The sequence below is a fragment of the Phocoena phocoena genome, chromosome 19 (assembly GCF_963924675.1).
Source record: "Phocoena phocoena chromosome 19, mPhoPho1.1, whole genome shotgun sequence".
Classification (NCBI taxonomy): Eukaryota; Metazoa; Chordata; class Mammalia; order Artiodactyla; family Phocoenidae; genus Phocoena; species Phocoena phocoena.
This window is the reverse complement of record NC_089237.1, coordinates 16,999,547-17,025,457: the sequence shown is the minus strand read 5'-3', so window position 1 is coordinate 17,025,457 and position 25,911 is coordinate 16,999,547. Positions and strand designations below refer to the sequence as shown.

The window sequence follows — 25,911 nt, the reverse complement described above, 5'->3', positions numbered from 1 at the left end:
ACATCTAACACAAAGTGTATAATAGCATCTTGCTTTATTCACACAACAACACATACATCTTGGAGATAGATTGTTCCAGTCTGCCTTATTTTTAAAACCTGCTCTCGTAATCCAGTAAGGCAATCCCTTACCCAGTCTAGAGAAGTCATCACTTTTAATAAAAAGCTCTAAAATCTTTTACATGCATCATAACCAACACATCTCTCAAGAATGCTGCGTTCCCCACCCCTCCACTTATACCGGCCTGGGCCTGAGTAGTTTGACATTGAATAGTCCCTTTTAGGGACTGGAAGCTACGACTTACCATGAGTCACTGCCCTAAAATACGCTTTCCACCCTCATGCCCTGTGCCTGGAATTCAGTGGTGATGGTGGCATTCTTTAGGGTTAATCATGGCTCCCTTTAAGTGGTTCTCCTTTAGGGCGAAAAGTCTGCAGGGCAAGGCAACAATGAACGGAGAGCATCTGGGGCCAGTTTTGCTTCTGCCCCGATGACAGGGACAAAGACATGATGAGAGGGGCCAAGGGGCTTTGTGGAGCCATGCGGGCTCTGATGGTGAATCTCACTGTTCTTAAAGTTGTCTTTAAGTCCACGTGGATCCCTAACTAGGATTGTGGTTTTATTTAAAATTTTTATTTTTTATTTTTTTTTTTTATTTTTGGTCGCACCACACAGCACATGGGATCTTAGTTCTCCGACCAGGGATCGAACCTGGGCCCTAGGTAGTGAAAGTGCCTAGTCCTAACAACTGGACCGCCAGGGAACTCCCTAGGATTGTGCTTTTAGACAGCCTTCCTCTTAGGATATTTCAGGCAGTGAGTCTCTTTCCAGTGTCAAATGGAGTCTAGAGAAAGACACTTCACTAACCTGTTTTGATGTTTACCCTGTACAAACCTTTTCTTCTGTGAGGTCCCTATGTGAGGCTGATGTGGGTAAAAAACTCAGCTCCAAATGGCATAGTTCCTTTGCAGCTTATGGGGCCAATACATAGCATCTTGTGCTGACCTCTAGGAGGTCGGTCTGTATTTCACAAGGAATCATAAGGGGAGAATGAAGAAATGGTCTAAAATTCACTGAAGAATGTTCCTGAGTCATCACTGGGGGCAGGGCCTGCTACTAGACATTGGGGAGAGGAAGGAGATATGATTCTTGCCTTGTCAGCGTTCCTGACCTAATAGAGAACAGTGTTTGGGTCTGCACACTATGGACACTGTCTTTCACAATGTTCCATTTAGAGGTGACACCTGAAAGAGTGGAAGGTGTGCATTCTGCGGAACACTTACTTCTGTTACAGAACCAGGAATATCCGTGCCAACAGGTCCTATGGCTGCTGTTTATTGATGCGGAATAAAATCACAGTCATCTGCACACATCCCAAACCAAGACTCAGCCACATCCTGGGACAGATAGAATCATTAGTCCCGATTCCTCATCCCTCCCTGCATCCATACTCTTTGCCATGTCTCACTGTGGGCAGAGTGTACTGTCCAGTCCCCTGGCTTGGGTCTTGGCCATGTGACTTGCTTTGGCCCATGGAGTGGGCAGAAATGAGAGCATGCCAGTTCCGTGCCCAGCTGGAGGAAGCCTGATGGTGCTTGCCCCCGTATGCTTCTCTTGGGTAGATGCTGCCTCTTCAGCCCGGGCCCCTGAATGAACACACATGGAAAAGAGCTACCTTGGCTGATCTGCAGACCAGCAATGAGAAGCAGAGCAGACCCAGCCAGCAGAGCATTAAACCATAGCTGTACCAGCCAAACGGCAGACTGATGGGAATCGTTATTCCAACCCACTGAATTTCTGGATGGGTTTATTACATAGCATTATTGTGGCAGTAACTAACCAGTACATGTACCCACTCTTTTATTAGGTTATCAGTTCTCCAGGTGTCAACGCATCTCACTCTCACCAGGACCCCAGGGGCCAGAACTGGCCAGGGCCTGGTGCTCCCCAGGAGTGAGAGGCCCTCACCTCCATGGGGGGCGGGGGCAGCCGTCCAGTGTCCAAGACAAGAGTCCAGTCTCCCTCCCAGTCATCCTTTCACCTGGCCTCTCCCACCCTCAAATCCCTGCTCACCTCAGACCCCGAAGAAGCCAGAGAACCTCGGCAGCCCCTACTTCCCTGCCCCCCTTCCTTCCACACCTCAGCAGTTCAGTGAGCGTAACAAGGCTTGTTAAAATGGGTCTCTCTGCTTCTGAGGTTGACTCAGGATGGGTGGGCACGTGAGTTTGGAGGGTGACAGGCTCTCTGCTGGACCAAACTCTAGCCAGGCTCCTCTGAGCCTTCCTCTAGATCCAACCTTGGCCTATAAAGACGTCAACAAACACTAACATAGTTTCTAACAGCTCGAGACCACATGTCTAGGATGACCCTAGCCCTCCTTAAAGTGGCTGCCTGAAAAAAGCTCAAGGCTGCCTAAAGGATTTGCTGTTTGTTCTAGCCAGCACCTAAAGATAGGGCCCTTGTCTCCCGGCTTCTGGGACAGGGTAGGAGCCTAACTTTGAGAAGCGTCAGTTAGCCAGCACAGATGGGTTTCACGTGACCACCCCGCCTTCCCCTTCTCACTTCTCTGACTAGACAGACCCTCCCCCCTCCTCATCCCCTCATCTTCCCTTTAAAAGCCCTGTACAGGTCGCAGTTGAGTTCAGTTCATGAAGGTCTCTTTCCCTCTACCACTGCAATTGTGCATTATTGATTGAACTCTGATTTTACCACTTTAAGTAGCATGTGGCTTTGTTTATTATTGATAAGGGGGGGCGTGTGTGTGTCCAGGACTAGACTTTTATTTTTATTTACTTATTTAGGATCAGCGTTTTATTTTTAAATTTTTATTTTTTTATTTATTTATTTTCTTTACTTTTTGGCTGCGTCAGGTCTTAGTTGCAGCATGCGGGATCCCTTTATTGCAGCGCGCAGGATCTTCGTTGTAGGGCTCGGGCTTCTCTCTAGTTTTGGCGAGCAGGTTCTCTCTCTCTAGTTGTGGCACGGGTTCCAGAACGCGTGGGCTCTGTAGTTTGTGACGCGCGGGCTCTCTCGTTGAGGCGTGCAAACTCAGTAGTTGTGACGCGCGGGCTTAGTTGCCCTGTGGCATGTGAGATCCTAGTTCCCCAAACAGGGATTGAACCCACATCCCCTGCATTGGAAGGTAGACTATTTATTTATTTATATTATTATTATTTTTTTAAAAAATTTATTTTTGTCTGAGCTGTGTTTTCATTGCTGCACGCAGGCTTTCTCTAGTTGCGGTGAGCTGGAGCTACTCTTTGTTGTGATGCGTGGGCTTCTCATTGTGGTGGCTTTTCTTGTTGTGGAGCACGGGCTCTACGCAAGCGAGCTTCAGTAGTTGCGGCACGTGGGCTCAATACTTGTGACTCGCGGGCTCTAGAGCACAGGCTCAGTAGTTGTGGCACACAGTCTTAGTTGCTCCGCGGCAGGTGGGATCTTCCTGGACCAGGGCTCGAACCCATGTCTCCTGCATTGGCAGGTGGATTCTTAACTACTGCACCACCAGGGAAGTCTGGAAGGCAGATTCTTTACCACTGGACCATCAGGGAAGTCCCAGGATCATCCTTTTAAAGAAGCATCCTAGAGATGTTTGAGTGTAGAGCTCCACAGACCATATTTTGAGAGATGATATTTCCCTACGGACACCTTTCCTCTGGCAGCCCTTTTGAATGGCAGCTATGTTCTCTCCGATGCTGCACTGCCTGCAGTCTACCCAGCTTTCATCCCAGTGAGAACATTCCAGAGAGCAACTAAGGATCAACTCCAGGTGTTTCTCCAATCACCTCTGCAGCTGACTGCATGTCACCAGCAACCAGTGCCTCACCTGTTGCCCAACTACAGTGACACCTTCCAGATTTCTGACTCAGCTAGCTCTCCACCATGTTATTCTATGTAGAAACACCCCCTTTTACAAAGCCTTGGACACCCATAAGCCTATATAAAAAAAAAAAAGGAGTAGGGCTCCAGGACTTCTCCAAGTACAGGTGGTGCCTCCTCACCATACCTGTATACAGACGCATGTTGGATAGTGTTGGGTTGCAGGGAGAGCCAGTCTTCGGGACTGTCCCCTGTGCACTGACGGGTATCCTCTTTCTCCCTTTCAGAACTGCTGAGCCCAAATCTTCTTTCAATCATCAACTGTGCAAAAAAGATTGTGTCCGGAACAGGGGGGATGAAGAACTGGTGAGGAGGCCATGGTGGGATGAAGTTAGTGGGCAGAGCCTTAAGAAAGATGTAGTGACAGAGAAAGGGACAATAGGCCAGGACCTGACCTTTTCTATAGCCTAGAAAAATGTGGGATGTGGCAGAGCTTGGAATTCCGACTTAGAAGACCTGGGATCTGGCTCTTCCTCTGACACCGTATTAAACAAAACTCTTTTGGTTGTAGGCACAGAGCAACTTGAGCTAGCCGGGGGAGGTTTATTCTGAGAGGACAAGGTGTCTTGCTGAGCCCACATGAGGGGTGCAGCTGGGCCTCAGGAAGAGGGTGGAAGCAGGGCTAGAAACTTCCCTTTGCAGGTTTCTGCTTCTCTTTGTGCATTGGCTTCACTACTCCCTCTGCAGACCAGCTTTCTCTGCTCTACAGTCTACCAGACAGACTATGTCTGCCCTGAATCTATGGGCTAATGTCCTAAGCAACCATAGAGACTAGCTAGGCTCAGTCCCAGTCCAAGTGCCTGGCAGGGAGGATCTGATGGGTTCAGCTTGGACCCTGTGTCCCAGCTCCATTCATTCAGCTACAGGCATGGAAGAAATTAAGCAACATAAACACGGCTGCCATGGGCCCTCTCTACATAATTGGCAGCAACATTTTCTATAAGAAGTGTTGCTGGGCTTCCCTGGTGGTTCATTGGTTAAGAATCCGCCTGCTAATGCAGGGGACGTGGGTTCGAACCCTGGTCTGGGAAGATTCCACATGCCGTGGAGCAACAAAGTCCATGTGCCACAACTACTGAGCGAACGCGCCTGGAGCCTGTGCTCCGAAACAAGAGAAGCCACTGCTATAAGAAGCCTGCACACCGCAACAAAGAGTAGTCCCCACTCGCCGCAACTAGAGAAAGCCCGTGTGCAGCAACGAAGACCCAACGCAACCAAAAATAAATAAAATTGATTCTTAATAAAAAAAAAGAACCAATCTTCCTTCTCTCCACAGGGTAAAATGGAGGTTGCACTGTGCAGGCCGGCCACTCTCCTACTGGATGACAGGATGCCACCTGGCATGAGACAGGGAGCAGGCCTGTGGTGGAGTCATTCCAGAACTCCTCTCCTCACTTGGGAATTCTTCATTTCTCCTTCCTCTTGCCTCCACCTCATGTTATTTTCTTCCTTTCCCATTTACAAATAAAACTGACCAGAGGCCCAGGAGTAAATGGTTTTCTAGGACTTCCTCCTTGTTCCTATCCAGGCCCAGGCCCCTGGTTCCTGACTGTCATTTGCAAACCAAGAAGACCACGATGAAGAATTTTCTATATTTTTGGAATTATTAAAGCATTCCTTGTGCAAAGAATGTGTTAATTTAGTCATGATTAATCCCAAGTATATTTGAGTACCTAATAGAGTATGAGTGTGCTAGGTACCAGAAAAAGGATGATAAATCTGTAAATATTGTTCATGAGGTGTTCATAATCTATCTGCAGAAGATTATGGATCTTCTCCATACACAGATAATGGATACAATGAATAAATGGATACATACAATGAATGCAATGGATAATGATATGGATAATAAATCTATAGTTATTGGTTTGAAACAGTATCAAGATCCAAGTGATTCCTCCAAAGTCAACAATTCTTGAAGTAAAAGAGCTCAGAAGTAGGTAATGGGTGGGGATAAGGGTCTGATATATTGAGGTGGAGAAAGTCGTGGTGGGGATGAAGAAATGTGCTCGGTGATTTGGGGGTACTTTAGGAAAATGGACTGGAAACCAGCTTTTTAAGAATTTCATACTAGACTGTTGATGGCTTTAATGTTATACCTTGATTTACATATTTAAGACTCATGCAAACACTCAAGTCGAAGGATTGCATCTTTGGTGGTCATTTCTCACACAGAGTCGGGAAATCTAAGTTTTTAAAGTTCAGTGGATAGTTGGCGCTAACTACTTAGTACTCTAGTCTTCTCTGGGAGTTTGAAGATGAAGCCAGCTGCTGTAAAGATGTCCGCACCATTCGATCCTGTAAACTCACACTTTGGACTCTACGCTAAAAATACACTTGAATAGAAACGCTAAACTCCAAAACTTCTGGGCGCGCGGGTTGCGGAAGGGGAACTAGAGGCAGAGGCAAGCCCGGAGTGGGAGGAGCGAGGGAGAGGTCCGAGCACCGCCCCTGTCCCACTCCCACCCAGCTGGCTCCGCCCCTCAGGCTCCCATTTTTAAAAGGCGCGGGCGCGGGCGCGCGTGCGCAGGCGCAGTCCGCTTGCGCCCCGAGCCGCGCACGCGCGGTAACGGTCGAATGGTGGAGTTGGTAACTTTTGCGGTTCCCGTCGCGGGTGACAAAACCTTGCTGGTGTGGGAGCTGAGCTCTGGACCCACGGCCGAGGCCTTGCAAGTGAGCCGAGCCGGGGCGGAGGGAGGGGTGGAGGAAGCCGCCCCGCGCCCCAGTAACTGGGCGGCCCGGGGTACTGCTTCAGCACCTCATCTGCCTGTGGTCTCCGCTGAGAGGAATCTTAGTTCTAGAGCCGACCTGAGCAGTCAGCTCGCCCCCAGAGATTTTTGAGAGATAGTTGCCAACAGACGGCATTGCCTCCTAATGCTTCTCGAAGCTTAGGATTTCAGAGGGAAACTTGTTCATAAAATGAGAAGTGTTTGGAGTTGCGGGCTCACCACAGTTGCCTGTGGCGAAGGGCTCGGGGAATATAAGGGAATGGGCGGTTTGTTTTCCTGGGCGTGAAATTTCCTGCACTTACTTAGCATGCGACCACCCTACAGCATTCTCTGTTCACAGTCTTCTCCCAGTTTGGCCTTCTGTATTCGGTCCGAGTCTTCCCAAACGCAGCAGTGGCCGGTCCTGGGTTCTATGGCATCATCAAGTTTTATTCAGCAAGGGATGCCCACAGAGCCCAAAAGGCATGCGACCAGAAGCAGCTTTTTCAGACATCTCCAGTGAAGGTGGGTCCAAATGTGGAATTCCTCGCTCTACTGGGATGAAGTGCTGAATTTAAAACTGATAGGTCATCGGGAATTCCCTGGCGGTCCAGTGTTAGGACTCTGCACTTTCACTGCTGAGGGCCCGGGTTCAATCCCTGGTCGGGGAACTAAGATCCCAGCGGGGGCGGTGGGGGGTGGTGGAAAGGCCAGCGTTTGTAGAGCACTGTGGTGTACAGAATGCTCTCAGATTCACTGCTGCACTGATCCCCCAGTTCCCCAGATCTATCTTTCTTTTTTTTAGATGAAGAAACTCGAACTCAGGATGGTTAAGTGACTTACTTAAGGTTCATGACAGTACATGTGGAAACTAGAGGCCAAACCCAAAGTTAACTGATGTTAAACCCCATGTCATATTATGCTGCCCTTTAATTTAAGAAATCTTCACAAGAGTCTTCCTTATATTTACTTTTATGTGGATTTCAAATGTGTGAGGTTGACAAACGTTTTTCATTAATTAATTAATTAATTTTTGGCTGCGTTGGTCTTGTTGCTGCATGCTGGGTTTCTCTAGTTGCGGCGAGCGGGGATTCCTCTTCCTTGTGGTGTGTGGGCTTCTCATCACGATGGCTTCTCTCGTTGCGGAGCACGGGTTCTAGGCACACAGGCTTTAGTAGTTGTGGCTTACGGGCTTAGTTGCTCTGCGGCATGTGGGATCTTCCCGGACGAGGGATCGAACCCGTGTCCCCTGCATTGGCAGGCGGACTCTTAACCACTGTGCCACCAGGGACGTCCGGAGCTTGAGGAACTTTTGTCAGATGTAACATAAAGGAGGCCTCATCACCACTCTCAAGCTGCCTATTCAGAACTCCCTTCACATTTCAGAAAATGGTTAAAATATTCTTTCATGCATTGTAGAAACCTTATTCCATATTAACATGCCATCCAATTTTACTTCCCCAGAATTAACATTTCATTATGTGCCTCCATTCAGCCACCATTCCTTTTTCAAGGACCTTTTCAATTCCTCTGAATAAGTGAGTGAGGCTTAGATTTCCCAGAACTTTCCCTTTATAATTGTGTGTCTTCTCTGATTGGCTTCTCGCTCTGGCTACTTCCTACTGACCTTGCTGCCTATTCTCACCCATATTTCTTTACTCACTGATTTCACCTTTATTGAATCTGAGAACTCTCCTCAGATGTGACTCCAGGTACACTACCTCCCACTTCTGTACCCTGTTTAACACCCTCTTTAATCCTGGCTGTACTCCCTGGGATTGAAATGATTTTGTGTCAGGCATTCTTTTGTTTGCAGACCCTGCGACCATTTCACATAACCACTCAGATATTACAGATGGTCCTGGAAAGATTATGAAACAGTTACTTGGTGTCAGTTGTGAGTAATGAGTTCTTTTCTTATATTGGACATGAAGACCATTCCATAAGCTTAGGTTCTGAGATTTTCACAGCATAAGGCTCGGCACTGATAGAATGTTCTACAAGTCACTATAGAGTTGAGAGGAAAGGGCATTCGTATTAGATTTCCTTATTTAATGCAGAGCTTTAGTTTACTGCCCACACGCCCGAAATTGTTACCTACTTTAATTATGCGTTCTTTTTAAAATTTATTTATTTATTTATTTGGTTGCACCGGGTCTTAGTTGCAGCAGGCAGGCTCCTTAGTTGTGACTCGCAGTCTCCTTAACTGTGGTGTGCGAACTCTCAGTTGCAGCATGCATGTGAGACATAGTTCACTGACCAGGGATTGAACCAAGGCCCCCTGCATTGGGAGCATGGAGTCTTAACCACTGCACCAGCAGGGAAGTTCCAATTATGAGTTCTTTTATTCATTGGCAGTTATACATACTTCTTATCATTTTTCCCTTGTATTTTTTATAAATATAGAAAAGATAATAACATCTTAAAATAAAATGAAGGAAAGGCCTAATGTATCTGAGTTTTTCTCAGTAGCACGAAGGGATATGTTTGCCAACAAGAACTGTGGCAAGGTTATCCCAGATGTCAACTGTCTCTACTACCCAAGGGCTCAGAGCCCTTCTGAAGCTTCCTAATTGTCCAGGACAGCTCCATTATGACTCACTGTACAGGGCCTAGCCTCCCATGTGACACAACATTTAAAAAGTAGTCTTCATTTCTCCTTCCCAGCAGGCAGCTTCAGTTGGAGAAAATAATTTCATTTTCTTAATGTACTCATTCATTCACTCAGTCAACAGACCAGCACTCCACTATTATATGCCAAGACCTATGCTTGTTTCTGGTAACAGTGAAAGAATAATATACGGTTCCTTCAAGCACTTAAGGAGCTCATAAACTAGTGACGGGGAAGATGCACAAACAAATCAAAGAATTAACAATGCTTTGATTTTCTTTGTATTTGAATTTTTATGACTGTATTTATATACTACACGCTGTTCAAAATGGAAATAGACATTTAAGAAAGAACTAGTGATGGAAAAACTCCACAGTAATATGTAAGTCATTGAGAGAGTTAAGACTGGAAATATTGGCACTCTTAAAGAAGTTTGTTAATGCAGATGAATCTCTAATTCTTTTGGTTGCTTTATTTACATTTAGAGAGGTATACGTATTCGTCTTCTAACAGGGGTTAGTAACTTGGAGAGGGGGTGCTACAGATTAAGGTCCTAATTCAGTGGCAGGTCCATCTTATCTCCTCTTCAGCTCATATTCTCAAGCAGGAGCTACAGGATGAGATGACTAAAACTGTTCACTTCCTTTGCTTACCTCCAGCCCCATAATAGGCTTCTGCTGGGTTTCCTTGGTTGGTTTCATCATCACTTTCACCACCAGAGGTCAGGGAACCTTCCAGTTAATCAGGGGCCCTGGAAATGATGCAGGAAAGTACTGACCTAAAAATAATAAATAACATTTATTTAGGGCTCACTGTGAACTTATTGCTTAAAATGAGCTACTTAATCTTCACAGCCCCTCTATGAAATTGGTATTGATAAATATCAGGTATATCCAAAATAAGTCTCTATGTAGGGTTGTGATATTTTTAGGTCTTTTATGGCTTTAGGTTCGTCTCGGCACCGGACATAAGGCGGTTCAACATAATACGCCTGCCCTAAACAGCTCCAGATGCCAAGAATTGGCAAATTACTACTTTGGTTTCAATGGGTGGTCAAAAAGGATCATCAAGGTAAACTCTGTAGACTTTCTTTGACTAACGAGACTCCTTTCATCATTGAATTCCTAGACTTTAGAGAGAAGAATAGAACAGGGCTATGGGGAGGAGATGTGAGAGGCTTCCACATGGAAGTATCTGAGCATTGGCCTGCCACCTAGAATTAGTGATAATCTCAATGATATGGACGGTGGTGTCCCTAATTTTCTCCAGTATTTGTATGGTATATAATAAAAAATATTTGACCATATCTAATCATTCATTTGCAAGTCTCACTTGATTTTGAAGCTATAGTATACCTAAACTATTACCTGGGATTGCTGGAGTTTAGTTTTTATTTCTAACAACAGAATATTTTGAAGTCTAGCCTTTAATTCAAAATCCTAACAGCTTCAGGATCTTTCTAACCTTGAAGAAAAGGAAAAGGAAGATATTGTGACACCACTTCAGAAGCAAAGCCTGAAGTTGTTTTGTGCTTTAGAGGTGGTATTGCCCTCCCACGAGTGCAGGAGTCCCGAAGTTGGCATGGCTGAGGAACCTTTGGATAAGTTAGAGGAAGGTCTGTTATCCAATATGTGTGTGTATGGGGAGGTGAGGGAGTGGGATTTCTCTTTTTTCCTTTCTTTCTGAAATTCAACTTTTCAGATACATCATCACCATAGCTAAGCAAGTAAAGCCCTGGGCAGAATTTCTCTGCCTGACAATATAGGTTTTTATCTTAGGCAATACCTGACAGCACCTTAAACTTTAGAATTTTAGAACTGACTGCCTGCCAAGAAGCTTAGGAGGAGGGAAAATGAGTTAGTTTTTGTGTTTTTTTGGTTAATAATTTGTTATGTGCTAAAATAGTCCTTCAAATACGGATGTCTTCTGGCGTTCAGTTATCCCAACAAAATCATTGTCTAAAGATTGAAATAAACTCTTGTGTAAATGTTCAGTCCTTTGCCTCTTATAGAAGGGCCTGAGCGGAAAATGTAGATCCCTAGAAAGGGGATTCCGATTGGTACTGAGTTTTTTCCTAGAATCCATGGCACTTGGGCTTAGGGTTTTAAGTCAGAGGCAGGGCTGTTAGCGAATGGAGTGGAGGAGGCTCCACCATCCACCTGAGTGGGTGATGGTTGAGGAGAGGCCAGATCATCTGCACTACCACCAAATCTATCTCACTGTATGAATCCAGCCCTTCACGCACAGGAGAGCAGGGTCTGTAGCAGTGTAGCCTCAGCTTGTCCACTTGAAATCTGTGTGTCATATGCGATTTGTACCACGTTCTTGGTTTGCATTTCCCATCGAGTATTTTAGGAACTTCCAGAATAGATCTGAGCAGTAAAAATGTGCCAAGCCAGGGTATACCTACAGCAGAGACATTCAACCGCACCCCAGGGTTGTGCCTGCCCTAATCACTAAGATAATGATCTAAGAATCACAGATGCATTTTTAGTTTTAAACATATAAGCTAGAAATCAGTTATTCAGACAGGCATTTTAAATTCATCTGTTTTGGTTGGATTTAGGGTCATTATCATTCCTTATGAAAAGGAAGGTAACCCAGAAGCTTGCTATTCAGAAGGCTATGACAGATGCATTCCAGAAACTGCTGATTGTGGTTTTAGGTAAGACCTTTCTGATTGTCCTTGAAGTACTTCAGTTTCAGTGAGCAAATAAACTTATTTGAAAAGTTAATTGGATGAAAATAATGGTTATCTAAAACATTACGTATTCTTTCATTCACCAGATGCTTTCACAGCAGCAGTCTTAAATTTGTTCTTTGTGGCATTTATGAGAAAAACGACAGCACATATTATTGTCCCCAGTGTTTAGATGTAGAAGGACTTGCCTCAGTTCATACAGAAAGTGTTTGATCCAGTTCTTCCTCAATTGCTTGCTTATCGTACAGAATAGTGTAGTGAGTATAAGCCTTGCACACCTGTGTTTGAGTCCTAACTTTGTCTCTTAGATTTATTTGTTGTTGTTGTTGCAATTTTAGGTTTTTCTAGCCAGAGAAATTTGAAGGTGTTTAATATCTCTAAGCTGCAATTTCTTTATCTGAAAATAGGGTTAGTAATTCAGCTTACCACCTAATGGGGGATATTGTAAGAGTAAATGAGATGATGAATGTGAAAAGCTTAGAACTATGCCTGAAACATAGTAAGCAGACAAAATATATGGACAATTATTATTATCGTTGTTTTCTTGTTGAAAAGTTTATTAGATTATGTTTTTGGAATCAGTTTAATTTCAGTTTTCATTTCTGATGTATTGGGTGAATATGATTGTTATATAATTATTGGCTATGTTTCTGTGAGCCTTGAAAGTGGTCATGCTACTGAATAGCGTTGATTGTGTTCCCTATTGAGTTATACAGCGGTGAGAATGTCACAGGCTGTGCCCAAAGGAAACTTTATGATTAGTAGATTCCCGGAACAGAATTGCTCCCCTGCTTCACAGCGCTGCAGGCTTAGAGACTGAGAAATCCTAGCTAAGTTTCAGAGACCTTATTTGCTTGTAAGAGTTGACCCTGCATTGGTCTTGGCCTTTCCGCCTGGGCAGTCCTTCCAATGAAGTTTGACTTCCCTGGTCATCAGGCTGAATCTCCACCAGCTATCAACTCTGGGTAACAACCTTTAAGAACCAAACTAAATGTCTGGGTTGTTTGTCCTTAATATGCCAAGGTACTCCTTATATGTACTCAAAACTCCTTAGACCAAAAAGCCTGGTGGCTGTAGCTTGCCTTGAGGAAAGCTGTATTGTCCAAAGGGTACATGGGCCAGGTTCTGCCAGTCGAGTGTTCAAATGCTCTCTGTTTCTGTCTCCAAAGCTTTGTTCATTGTATCTGGTAGAATTTTGGTCCCAAGGACTAGGCACTTGCCTTGCTTCTAACATGAAGTATCTATTATAGTCCAGTGGTATCTATCCCAGGTTTGAACTCACTTTGACCCCCACCTAATGCCTTCCTATTACGTTGTATCGTGATTGAACATTTTTGTTTCCACAGCTTTTAATTCCTATGTCATTATTCCTTAGTTCTTATTTCTAAGATCATAAAGGTTTTTGAACCAAAGTTGATACTTGTTATATATTTTTTCACAAGTAATTATGATAAAAACGAAAGTGTCAGATGAGGGAACTTCTAGGAAAATGCTCTTATTTTCTGCTTTTGGAAGTCAAAAGAATGTCTAATTATTGGGTGCTACCATTGTATACAGGAAGTTTTAGAACAAGAAACCTTGTGAATTGATCCTTGTTAGTTTTCTTTCAGAAAGTGGTAAAGTAGCTGTGGCATATAGACCCTGTGAAGAGGTCACAGATGCTAGAACCGAAGAGGAACTACAGGATTTCATTCAGGTATGTGGAGATAAAAACTCAAGGGGTACACAGCCAGTGTAGCTGTAATTCAAAACACCCAGCAGGATTTGGAAGACTTGGGCATGTCTACTCAGCTCTGTCATTCTTAAGAAAAGGTGAAACTGTGAAACTGCTTTTGAGGCAGGGAATTTCTAGGACTTTTCCAAGTCCCGAGCCTTGTCTCTGGCCCCTTATTTGAAGTTTGGAGAGCAGGATTGAGGGCTATCAGTGTATGTCTATAGTTGTGGACACAGGAGAAGACACAGGTCTTTTAGAACTCCCCTCAAATAGAATTGCAGGGATTTGGGAATAAAGTAACTATGGCCTTAAGTGTGATTATGCTACAGTGTTTTAAAACTATTCATGCCTTTCAAGTAAGGTATATTACCCAGATCTCAGCATCTCATATATATCTTGTGTTAAATATTTTGCCGAAGAACCTTTCTGTAAACCAATTATATGGATGCCTCGAATTAGGGATTAAGTTGTCAACGTAATTTCTAAAAGATAACATTAATGTACTGCATATAGGATTTTTATTAAAAAGGAGCAAAAAATGTGTTTCATGTCATTGAGAGCTTATTTTCGGGCTAGATATCTGATGATTTAACTCATCCCAATGTTGCAAAGTTTGTTTTGAAGGGAAGAAAGTAGAGAAAGAAAAGGTGGTTATGTTCTGAAAAATGTAAAAATTTTGAAAGTTTTTCCTGTACAAAATAATTATTTTAATTCAATTTAAATCAGTCAAGGAAACTTCAGACGTATCCATGTTTGGGCTTTAAGAAGTCTAGCTTCCTGTGAAATGTGAGAGGAAGGGATTCCGTATTGATACTGAAGATTTCAGAAACCTGATTATAACAACAGATCCATTCCTAAATGAAGCCAATCTTGGAATCAGTTCCATTTAGAAACCATTATGTGCTAGGCACTGGAAATAAGATGAAGCTCCTTCTCTCTTGGAGTTTAGGTGTTAAAGGTGGACCAGACAATTAAAAAGGACTAAAATCAAATAGATTATGAAAAGGCCTGTGAAGAAAGTAAATAGGGTGCTAGTTACAGTAGTTCAAGAAAATTACTTAACATGCTGACTTTAACATTCTAAGTGTCTTCTCCATGTGTGCACACAGGGTTGACCTCTGAAAAGTGACACTGTAGTTTTTTCTAGATTAATGGCTCTGTTGAGACAAGGTGGGGTGTGGGAAGTTTGCCCATGCTAATGTAAAGGGCCATTCACTTGGTTTTAGACTCTCCTTCCCAGAATGAATTGCTCACCTGCCCCAAACCCCTCCTACAGAAGTTCTGGAGTCATCACTGATTCAGTGGTAACCCCTAAAAACAGAGTGGTGAATGAATAATGAGACGTGAATACTGAGAGTTTGGAGGAAATGGCAACATTTTCGAATAATTGTAAGGAGTGTTCGCCTCCCGGCAGCCGAATTGGTGCTCATTTTGCTGGTCAGCTACTTTTCTTCTCAGCCGTGTGGCCAAAGGGAGGAAGAATCTCTCTCAGACTTCAGCTGTGAGGAGGAAGAGTTCAGATTGCCAGAATTGGATTAGCACTTTTGAATTTCCCAGAATGCCACGTCCTGTGGTTTCCTCAGGAAGCTCTGCATCCTTTCCAATCCCCCTTGGCCTCTGGGCTGCTGGAGTTTGGGGCCACTCGGGTCTGCAGCCCAAATCCTGCCTCATTGTTTGGGGCCAGGGAGGGCCCGGCAGGAGGTAACTGTCGCCTTTGCAAGGGGAAGGATGGCTTGCGCCCTGGGGACTCTGGGAAAAAGGCCCACTCTGGTGGCGCGGATTGGATCTCCACACGAGCCTAATAAAGGTGGCGTAACTCCATATGTCGTAAATAACGGGTGGGCCGTTAGGCGGGGGAGGGGCGCGCGGTTGTTAACGGTGAGCCCTCGCGTCGCGGCGCTGGCATAACGGTTCCGTTCGGCTCTGAAGGAGGATGTGGCTCCGGCTCCTCACTGGCCTGGGCCGCTGCGTCTGGGAGCCGCCGCATGTCATGTCGTGGCTGCGCCTCTGTGTCACGGCTGCACCCCACGGCTCCTCCTCACATGGCAACGACTGTGGCTTCTAGTCCAGGCAGTTCAGGCTCCGGAGTGGGTCCTGGGCCCCGTCCAGGTGACCCCCAACCCCCCGCGGCTGACAGAGGCTTGGGCAGAATGATGATGGTATAACATGTGGAAATACAGCAGTTGGGAAGCAGAGTCAGTTTGAGGGAGATGAGTTCAGTCTTAGGCATCTTTTATTGGTGAGCATAAAGCAACCAGAAGGCTCTGTTTGAGTGGAAATGTCCCTCAGGCAGATGGGCAGACAGGTATCCGTTTTGACTTATTTCTGACTCCCGTGAAAAATGTGCATATAAACTGAATAGTTCCATTGTTGCTGAGGGAAGAGGACAAAGCTAAAGCTAAAGATTCAGTCATCCACTGAGTTAGTGGTTCAAACTGAACCTCAGGCATTTAACAGCTTCTTTAAACACGTCTAATTCATGGATACATTCTCACTGTTTAAAAAAAGAAATGTCACAGAAGTATATCGGATAAAATGTGAAAATTGCACCCCACCTTCCCTACCACCAATAAGGTAACTCCTGTTACTGTTTTGATGTGTGTCCTTCCTTCCGATCTCTTTCCTTTGCATTTTGTTCCCCTAATGAGGTAATAACTTTACTCCTTGTTCAGTGACTTGTGCTTTTCCCTACGCAATATGTTTAAGAGATATTTTCGTATTAGTCCCTCTAATTTCTAATTGCCTTGCCCGTATCCTTCTAACGCCTGGAGAGATTCTGAGGGCACTGAGCCAAAGCTTTGGTGTTGCCTGCCATAGGATTTCTTAATATTTATTTGCTGATATTGATAAATGTTTGCCATTTTTCTCATTGATTTGTAGGAGTCATTTTAGACACATAAGTGATTTTGGAAAAAAAGTAATTGGCATTTTGTATCCCAGAATTTGGACAGATAGGAAGTTCAGGTTCTGAGGGGATGCCTCATTGTTTGTGCCAGTGGCCTCACGGTATGTTTTTATTACTTGTGCACACTGGGAAGCTGGGCAGCTGTGGGAATTGAAAAGCTGGTCTTTTCTGCATTTGAATATTCCCTACATGGTGGCCATGATTCTTTTCCTTATTCTCTACATTCTTTTCCTACCTATTCAAGCATATGAACTGTGTTTCTTCACAGAAATTTCCAAGGAAACTCTATTTCTTACCTTGATGAAAGTATATGGAAGGCATACCGCTGGGCTGAGAAGCTGTGAGTATACTCTCCCCAAATGTGAATACAAAAAGCTAACTGCATTGTAAGATCCTTCTTGGTCCAGAATTTTGAGGTCAATACCTGTGAGCAAAGGTACTTCCCCTTCCATATCCCAAAGCAACCTAATGATTGAAATTCTGTGTTTATATAAAAAATTAAATTTGGCAGGACCTCTTGAAAATCAGTAAGAGACAATTTAAACTTATTTTCCATTATACAAGTAATACATGATTGTATTCTCAATATATAACAGTGAAATAAGAGGTATAGTGAAAACCCTCCTTTTGCCCTAATCCCGCACCCACTACTTTGAGTTTAGTATTAATCCTTCCAGATCTTTTCCATACGTTTGAGTACATACATATTTACAGATAGCAAAAGAGGTTTGTGTGTTTTTCTTATCATTTTTTACATAATTAACATCCTGAAATTTGATTCCTTCATTTCATGATATGTCTTAGATTTCTTTCCTTCCCAGTACATAGAGGGTTACCCCATTCCTTTAAACTCCTGCATAGTATTCCATAGTATGAATGTGTTACAGTTTAATAATGCCCCTATTGAAGGATGTTTAGATTATGACGAGTTTTCTTGTTACTTGCATTGCTGCAATGAATATCCTTGCACGTGCATTTTTGTGAGCCTGGTCGTTTATTTCTATAGAATAGTTATCTAGAAATGGGATTGTTGGGGTGAAGACTATTTAGATATAAAATTTTATTTGCCCTCAAAAGAGTTGTGCCAGCTTACCCTGCAGTCACCATGCTGTGATGACATTCATTTCCCCACACCCTTCCACCACTGGAGATTCTCACTTTTTTTTTTTTTTTTTGCTAATCTGACAGATGAATAAAAGGGGTCCCGTCTGAATTTGAATTTTCTTATTATTTGTGAAATTAAATATGTTTATATGTTTACTGAACATTTGTATTTTATCCTTGAATTGTCTGTCCTTTGCCCATTTTTCTGTTACTATTTTTTTATTGATTTGTAGTAAAAGTCAGTTTAGATACATAAGTTATTTTGGAAAACAAACATTCCAAGTAATTTTCATGACAGTCTGTGGTCATATCCTTAGTTCAACTTGAATAGACGTCATAAATGACTTCTGAATTAATAATAAAAGACATAACAGTCAATCTAAAAACTGGTATTATGACCACCCTTAAAGAGATGCCCCCTAAGTCTGATATCTTATTGGTAATGAAAAAACTGCTAGAACCAAGCCCTTTTTTTAATTTACAGATTTCCTAAATACTACATGTAGTTTATATTTCCCGTGATAGTACCTAACTTGGAGATTTAATTTCCCAATCTTGTAAGAAAAATGAAAGTCTTTTGGCACAAGAAATAGATAACATAATTTCCTCTGGGAGTGGAGGGGGGTGGTAGACTGAGGGACAGAGGTAAGAGAAAAAGTTTGAATTGTGTGCTACATATTTTTGGAATTTTGAGATGTGAATATATATTACATATTTTTAAAAGATAAATTCAAATTAAAAATTAATTTTTAAAAAGCATGTGCTTCGGAGATGATACACTATAACATGAGTCTGGTAAGGTTTGAAGATTTCTAAGTCAGCTTGAGGTTTATACCTTATAAGCAGAGGTTCCTAACTTGAGGTCAGTGGTTCCCCAAAGCAGAATTTCTTAACCTCCCTCCTGCTCCCCGGTGTATAACTCTTTGGCAAGCTGCAGAAGCTTATGTTCTTGGGATAATGTTTTACAATGTATAATAAGTCAAAATATATAGAAAAACAAAGGAAACCAACTATACTGAAATACTTTTCAGAATATTTTTAAAATTAGTGAATAGTAATAAATATGCTTCTCTTAATGCTTTAAATAACAAGATATAGTGGTAGGTCTAATAAATATTATAACTCCAGGGTAGTGATGAGAATAAATGATATTTCGAGGTATCTGCAGCATATACGTGATATGAAGTGACCTGTGATTTCTATTGGGGACCAAATTAACTATGCTGCTGATCTACTGTGGTTCGTTGCCTACATTCATAATGGAAGGAAGTGCTGGTTTTAGTTAGAGATTTGTGAAAACTGAGATGTACTTTTATTTCCCATCCAAGTTTGGCACTCTGCATTCAGTCCTCTCTATTCACAGACCTCTGCCCTAAAAGGATGATCCACAAGTCGAAATTGCGTGCACACTTTTGCGTGTGTTCAAGAAAGTGCAGTTTTTTAGGGAAAAACACCATTGCTTTTATGAAATTCTCAAAGGATTCTTGCCTCAAAAGATTGAGTCACAAATGTAGGGGAGAAAAAAGACATTTCTTTTCCTGTAATTATCCTCCTGAGTGATGATAAATGGATAATTTGTTTTAAATAAAAGTATCTGATAGTTGATAATTTGTCACTTTCTGAATTCATTCAATAAATATTTTTCGAGTATGTACTATATGCCACGAACTGTTTTACATGCTAGGGTTACAGGCCCAAGAATGAAACAGCCCAAGTATCCCAGTTCTCAGGGGGTTTACAAATAAATAGAAATCAGTATATAAGTGTAATAAATAGATAGATCTAATTTCAAGCATTGCTAAGTACTTTGGAGAGAAAGAAAGCAGGGGAAGGAGAGTAAATCAGTTCCAGAAAGGCCTATTGTTTGCATTATATATATAGTTAAATCAGTGAAACAAACAAACCCTGAGCCCTCTCAATTTCCTAGAAGTTTCAGAGGTGGAGAGAAGGATAATTGTCAATAATACAGAATCAAGAATGAATGTGAAATTCAGAAGATTGCCTTAGACCTGAACCCTGGTCAGAAGTTAGACATGGATCTTTCTTAAATGTTAACTTCATGCCTGGTTTTGATATATTCATGGTGTGAGAAAGTTTTAGATCTGGCTTTAACTCTGATTCCCCATAGTTTAAAATTTTTTTCTTCAGTCAAAATGTATATTTGAAGTTCTACAGATTAATGTATTTTATTTCAGTTATTCAGTTATTGCTTATTGGAAGCCCCTTTTTGGGTAATTTTCTGGTGACTGACTCATTCTCAGTCTAAACTTTACTTCTAGGCTGAATTTACCGTTGTTATTTTAAAAATTTCTACCATCCTGTCATCCAAACAACTTCACAGAAAGAAACCCTATTAATTTGAAATACATACTGTTTGGTTACGCCCTGTCCTACCATGATATTCAAACTCCAACCAGTCTGATATGGGCATCAGCCAATCAGAGAAGACAGTGCCATAAAGAGTTGAGGATCGGCCCCATCTCTTTGCAGTACTTACTGAATCCTTGTCAACTTTCAAAGTTATAATTAGTATATATGAGTTCCACTTTTGTGCAGCTTTTTTTCATATACCATCATTTCCTGTAACGTTTGTATATCATTTATGGTATATACATACAGTTTTGTTACGCGATATGGGGAGGTAGAGTTTTCTCCTACCTTTGATGGTATGAAAAGGGTTACCATACACGTCATTGGACATATTGATTTGGTTTTTTTCTTTTTGAATCATTTCCATGGAAATATGAAACCACGACTTAGAGGTGAGAAAACAATCAATCTTAGCACCATCTGTTGACCATTCCCCCTAACATGTATTCTGACAATCACTGCGATTCCTCCTAAAATGGTGAATTTCAAATTGAGGTCAGGGTCTTTCAATCATGCTCAGGGCTCCAAGAGTTCTTTGTGGGAATTGAAGTCTTTTGTGTTTTTGTTTTAGTGATCTTTTAAAAATGTGTGTGACTATATTCTCTGTAATATGAACCACCTTAATAACTGAGTTGCAGAGTTTCCAGGTAGTAATATTTTAATTCACATAAGCTATGAGTAAAGAATTAATTTATGAGCTGGAATTAAGCTATGAGATGGAATTAATATAAATATGTGACCAAGAGACACTGTGAGTGAAAAGCAGAACGTTTTAAATGCAGAATTCAGTGGAAATAGTTTCACAAGGCAACATAGCCTGTGTTCAGATCCCCAAGGCTCCTGAAGGATGTACCACTCTTAATATCACCTGCAAGGAAGGGAATTCTTCCAGGCAAGAGAACCTACCTTTGACATCTTATAGAGTTTCTTCCGTACTGGCTCTCTCTCTACCATTCCCTCACTCCACTCTTGGGATACAGGCTATGTGCCTTCCTGCTTACCAGATATAAGAAACTGGTGCAAAACACCACCCCCTCCTCACCGCAGCATGTTCCTAGTCTTTAGTGTGAGACCAGCGGAAGCAAAGTGCTTGACATTCCTCGGGCAGACCAAGGGGTCAGGCTTGACTGTGAATCCTTCCTGCTCCCTTCGTCCTGCATTCTTGAGAAGTCATTGGCTAGATCTCTCAGTTTCCTAATTTATTCTTTAACTGTCATTTCTGCTGCTCATATACTGAGTTTTCTTTAATTCTTGCGAACACTTTTCATTCGTATATTCCTGAGTTGATTAATGGAGGCACTATCTGCTTACATCTGTCTGAGGGTAATAATTGTGCTGTTCTATGGTTCTCTTGTGCTTCGTTAGCTCTGATTCATTGGCTCTAAGCTCTTTTGTTTGTTTTCTGTCCTTAATGGAGTTGGCTTTGTCACATTGTTTGGTCATTCCTGAGTGTAATTCATCTTTGTAGTTGAGATTCTACTGGTTTGTTTCCTAGCTTTAGGGGAGAAGTGAAACGAGCTGTTGGGGGTTATTACTCCCAATGGGTTCCCCTGAGAATAAGGCAGAGGTGGAAGGTGCCTTCTGGTGGCTAGCAGGGTTCTGGGACCTTGCCCCCTTGCTAACACCAATTGCTCCTGCCTAGAGGAAGACACCTTTTGCTTCCTGGATCAAGGAGGGAAGATGTGGGGTTGATGTGTGCTGTAGGCTGCTCCTACCACACTATTCCAACTGATCACCCTGTAGGTAGCTCCGGGCCGTTTCTGGTAGGGGGGCATTTGTGGAGCTGCTCCCACATATTGAGCTAAGGTTGTGAATTTTATGTTATATCTTTTGTATCATTCTTAGCGATTTTGGTGGAAGTTTAAGGGGTGGAGACCTGACATGTTTCGACCTGACATGTTTCAACCTGCCAGCTTGAAATAGCACAACTTCTTAGGAAACAATTTTGTATCCCTAATACATCCTAGACAAACTCAGACAAATATGTATCAGGATACAAATACAAGAATGTTCAAAGCAGTACTGTTTTTAATAAATAAAAACTAGAAAAATCTCAGTCTACACCAACAGTTGAATGAATAAAGTGTGGTATAATCATACTTAGAAGTCATACACTTCATCAGAAACATAACGCAAGAAGCCACATAAGTAATCTTAAGTTTTCTGATAGCCACTTACAAATAAAGGTAAAATGAAACAGATGAAGTAAATGTTAATATCTTTTACTTAACCCTTATATCCAAAATATTATCATTTTAACATGTACTCATTTTATACATGATTAATAATATATTCTATGTTGTTTCCATACTAAGTACTTAAAAATATCCAAAGTAATATCATATCTACATGTCTCAGTATAAAAATTAATGAGAGAATCTACATTTCTTTCCCATACTAACTCTTTGAAATCACAATTTGGTTTCTAAATTTTATTACAAATACTTGATTGGTATTTATATTTCATAAAATTTACACTCGAAAAAGTAATATCACATATGCAAATTGTTGCTAACATAAACATTTTCCAATAATTACATTGAGTATCAGTTTTTTTAATTTTAGAATAATTAAAGTTAATTAAATTAAAAATTGAACTCCTTAGTCACATTAGCCACTTTCAGATACTCAGAAGCCTCATGTAGTTGGACATGCAACACTACATACTACAGGCAAAAATGAACTAATTTTACAAAATAATGTTGAATGAAAGAAGCAATGTGGCAAATAATACATATAATATGATTCCACTTATATAAAGTTCAAGAACAAGCAAGACTTAACTGTGTTGTTTATGGCTGATAGAGAAAAGGCAAAACTACATTTAAAAAGCAAGGAAATTATTCTTAAAGTCAGGATAGTGGCTACCTCTAGGAAGTCAGAGAGAGGGTTGTGACTGGAAAAGGGCACACGGGGGGCTTCTGGGATGCTGGCAGGATTCTTTCTTGACATGAATGGTGTTAACGTGGGGATCTGTTTTGTAATTATTAAACAGTTGAACAGTTGTTCAATTGAATTATTGAACAGTTATGTATATTTTATGCACATATTAGTTTTCAAAAAATTTTAATGGGGGAAAAAGTCAGATGGCTTCATTTGCCCTGATACAGTTCTGTGTGGGACTTCCCATTAAGGTTTGGGGAAAGAGAGGAGGGAAGGGCAGCTCTGCAACGTTGGTGCCACCCAGAGCTGGGTTCTAACAGAGACTTCGTGATCTAGACAGTAGGCATTAACTATATGATTTGGTGGGAAGAGTGGGTGGTGTGTGTGTGTGTGTGCGCGCGCAGGCACACATGCGTGATGGAGAGAGATGGACACAAAGGAGGATGTGAAAAGAAGGTATAAATGAAAACAGAGCAGAAATCACCATCCCTAAATTAAATAAGAATTAGCTTGTTTAGGTGGCACCATTACCCAGCTTTCCTTCCCATATAGGAGTTAGTCCTATGTAATATATAGTTGTAGTTATTTTGCATTTTGATCCAGAAATAACCTTTTCATTTTTCAGAAATCTCAGTGAAAATTATTTGACTGAATTACATAAAGACTCATTTGAAGGCTTGCTATCCCTCCGATATTTGTAAGTTAATCATATTTATTTATGAGTTCTTATCTATAAAGTAGATTATCTATAAAGTAATTAAGGGGTTCAAGTTAGATAATCTCTTCAATTTCTTCTAGCAATAAACTTCTACAGCTCTGTAAGTCTGTGTAGGGCCCCAGCCCATCACTAGCCCTAAATATCTCCGATTCGTTTTTAATTTTTTAATTATATAGGCAAGGTATAGATAGAAAAATACCCTTTAGTTGTAGAGGAAAAGTGGTAATGAGGTCTGAGCAATTATAGACTCCCATATAAACATTGTTATATAAGTGTTCATATACTCTCCATCTGTATTTATATTTTGTTTATGACCTATGGATCAAATGTGGCCCACAGTCCGTTTTTATACAGCCCATAAGTCAAAAGTGATTTTGAAAGGGCTGTAAATGAGAAAAAAAAGAAACGAAGAAAAATAAGTGACAGAGACTGTATGTGGCCTGCAAAGCCTAAAATGTTTACTTATCTGGCCTTTACAGCAAAGGTTTGAAAAAGTTGGATAGTGACATGAGAGGAATTAAAATTAACCTCAAATTGTCACCTACAGGACAAGAAAACATAGATCCCTTACATTCGTATGAATGCCATTAACTCATAACTTTGATAATTTAATCTAATTTGAATTAACATTTAACTATTAAATATTTATGCAGATGAATTATAGAAACAGTACTGTCAAGGGACTTCCCTGGTGGTCCAGTGGTTAAGACTTTGCCTTCCAATGCAGGGGGTGCAGGTTCTATCCCTGATCAGGGAGCTAAGATCCCACATGCCTCATGGCCACAAAACCAAAACATAAAAAAAAAGAAGCAATATTGTAACAAATTCAATAAAGACTTTTAAAATGGTCCACATCAAAAAAAAAAAATCTTAAAAAAAGAATGTGTATTGTTAAGAACATATTAAGTTACCAAAAGAACAAGCTGTTGTTGAGGATTTCAATGCAGGAATTGTGATGCCAATATTAAGAATGTTTAAGATGATGGTTAAGTGGTATATTTAGAAATGTTTACAGTAAATCAGCATATCAATAATGCCCCTAACAAAAATCTCTCCAGCCTTTTGTTTTCTTGTTTTTTGTTTGTTTGTTTTGGTTTTTGGGCCACACCACAGGACTTGTGAGATCTTAGTTCCTGGACTAGGGATTGAGCCCAGGTCCCCAGCAGTGGAAGCGCCGAGTCCTAACCCCTGGACAGCCAGGGAATTCCCTCTCCAGCTTCTTTATCAAAGAGGAAATGCTTGCCTAGTGTTTCTTTTTATTTAGGGATAAGGAGATAACAGTGTTTTTTGCTATAAAAGCTCAGTTTTTGTCCTTTGTCCATGGCATCCAAAGCTGTGTATGTCATTAATCCTTAAGCCAATTAATGATCCTCTTTAGCAAATAGATTCTTCTTGCAAATATAAAAGGCTTAAGGGAAGTGGGTATAAAGAGCCTCACATGACCCTAAAAATAGTTCTTTTAATTATCAAAGCTTCCAAGCCTCAAGGGACAATCACTTTTATATTAATCTCTTCTCTGCCATCTGGGCTCCAAACCTTACAAACACAGTTTGAAGAAAAACAAATAAGATAAATGCTCAGTGGACTAGGCCCTTCATTACTTGTACTATGAAATACTTTATAATCTGATTATTTCACGTTAGCATAAGAATTCTCATTCTTAAAAAAAAATGCCAATCAATAATAAAGCGGAAAAAGAATATGCTAATAAGCACTATGCCTAGTGTTGTAAACACGACGACGGGTAAGACAGGTTTCCTTCTAGCAGCTCATGATCTCACAGGGAAAATAAACATATAAGCTCAAACCATAATGACAAAGTGCTGTGGAGGCACCATGAAGTAATAAAACTACATTTCTTTTAAAACAGTCATTTCCTCCTTCTATCCACTCTCCAGCTATATTTTGATTTTATAAATATTTGAGTTTGCTTTATGTCCACGCGTTGGCTTTAAACATGATAGACGACGCACATAAGCAGTATCTAGTCCATACTTTGAAGGAGTTTATACTCAGAGGAAATGGGTTGCAAAAATAGCTATATTTAAAGAAAGAAATGAATATGGGCAATGAGAGCTATAAGTTGGTATTGGAGCACAAAAGAGGGAAAGAAGACTTCAAATTGGATCAGGGAAGATGTTACTAGAGCAATGCTGTTGAAATGGGACCTCGAAGGGCCATTGGGTATCACTGACAGACATCTTGGGAAGAGTAATCTTGCAGAAGGAGAGTGGGAGAAAGGCAAAGCACAGGAAAAATACTCTGAGTACCTGTAGAGTACAAGTGGGAAGAGTAGGAGAGTAGAGCCAGATCATCTA

The 25,911-nt window shown here is 41.5% G+C and overlaps 2 protein-coding genes and 1 long non-coding RNA gene across 6 annotated transcripts in view; all 3 read left to right on the top strand.

Moving 5' to 3' along the window:
• The first annotated feature begins 4,104 nt into the window (after positions 1-4,104).
• LOC136139205 (uncharacterized) lies at positions 4,105-5,506 on the top strand. The gene is made up of 2 exons (XR_010656793.1): positions 4,105-4,185; positions 5,156-5,506. It is a non-coding gene; the product is annotated as an uncharacterized lncRNA (long non-coding RNA).
• A 950-nt stretch (positions 5,507-6,456) lies between these two features.
• On the top strand, positions 6,457-15,152 carry LOC136138171 (RAD52 motif-containing protein 1-like). 4 transcript variants are annotated; one of them, XM_065896773.1, is made up of 8 exons: positions 6,457-6,552; positions 6,933-7,112; positions 10,147-10,269; positions 10,645-10,813; positions 11,765-11,863; positions 13,510-13,599; positions 14,784-14,797; positions 15,072-15,152. In XM_065896773.1, the coding sequence occupies exons 1-8, from the start codon at positions 6,457-6,459 to the stop codon at positions 15,150-15,152; spliced, it is 852 nt and encodes a 283-aa protein (XP_065752845.1). The 4 variants fall into 4 exon arrangements, with proteins under 4 accessions (XP_065752845.1, XP_065752847.1, XP_065752844.1 ...); XM_065896775.1 differs by lacking the exon at positions 11,765-11,863; XM_065896772.1 differs by lacking the exon at positions 14,784-14,797 and having other exon boundaries at positions 15,028-15,152.
• A 1,104-nt stretch (positions 15,153-16,256) lies between these two features.
• The window catches only part of LOC136139040 (leucine-rich repeat-containing protein 37B-like), a 36,994-nt gene continuing 27,339 nt past the window's right edge, over positions 16,257-25,911 (top strand). The window contains exons 1-3 of the mRNA XM_065897964.1: positions 16,257-16,261; positions 16,787-16,858; positions 23,501-23,572. Coding sequence (XP_065754036.1) covers positions 16,257-16,261; positions 16,787-16,858; positions 23,501-23,572 — 149 coding nt within the window. The remainder of the gene's footprint in view (positions 16,262-16,786; positions 16,859-23,500; positions 23,573-25,911) is intronic.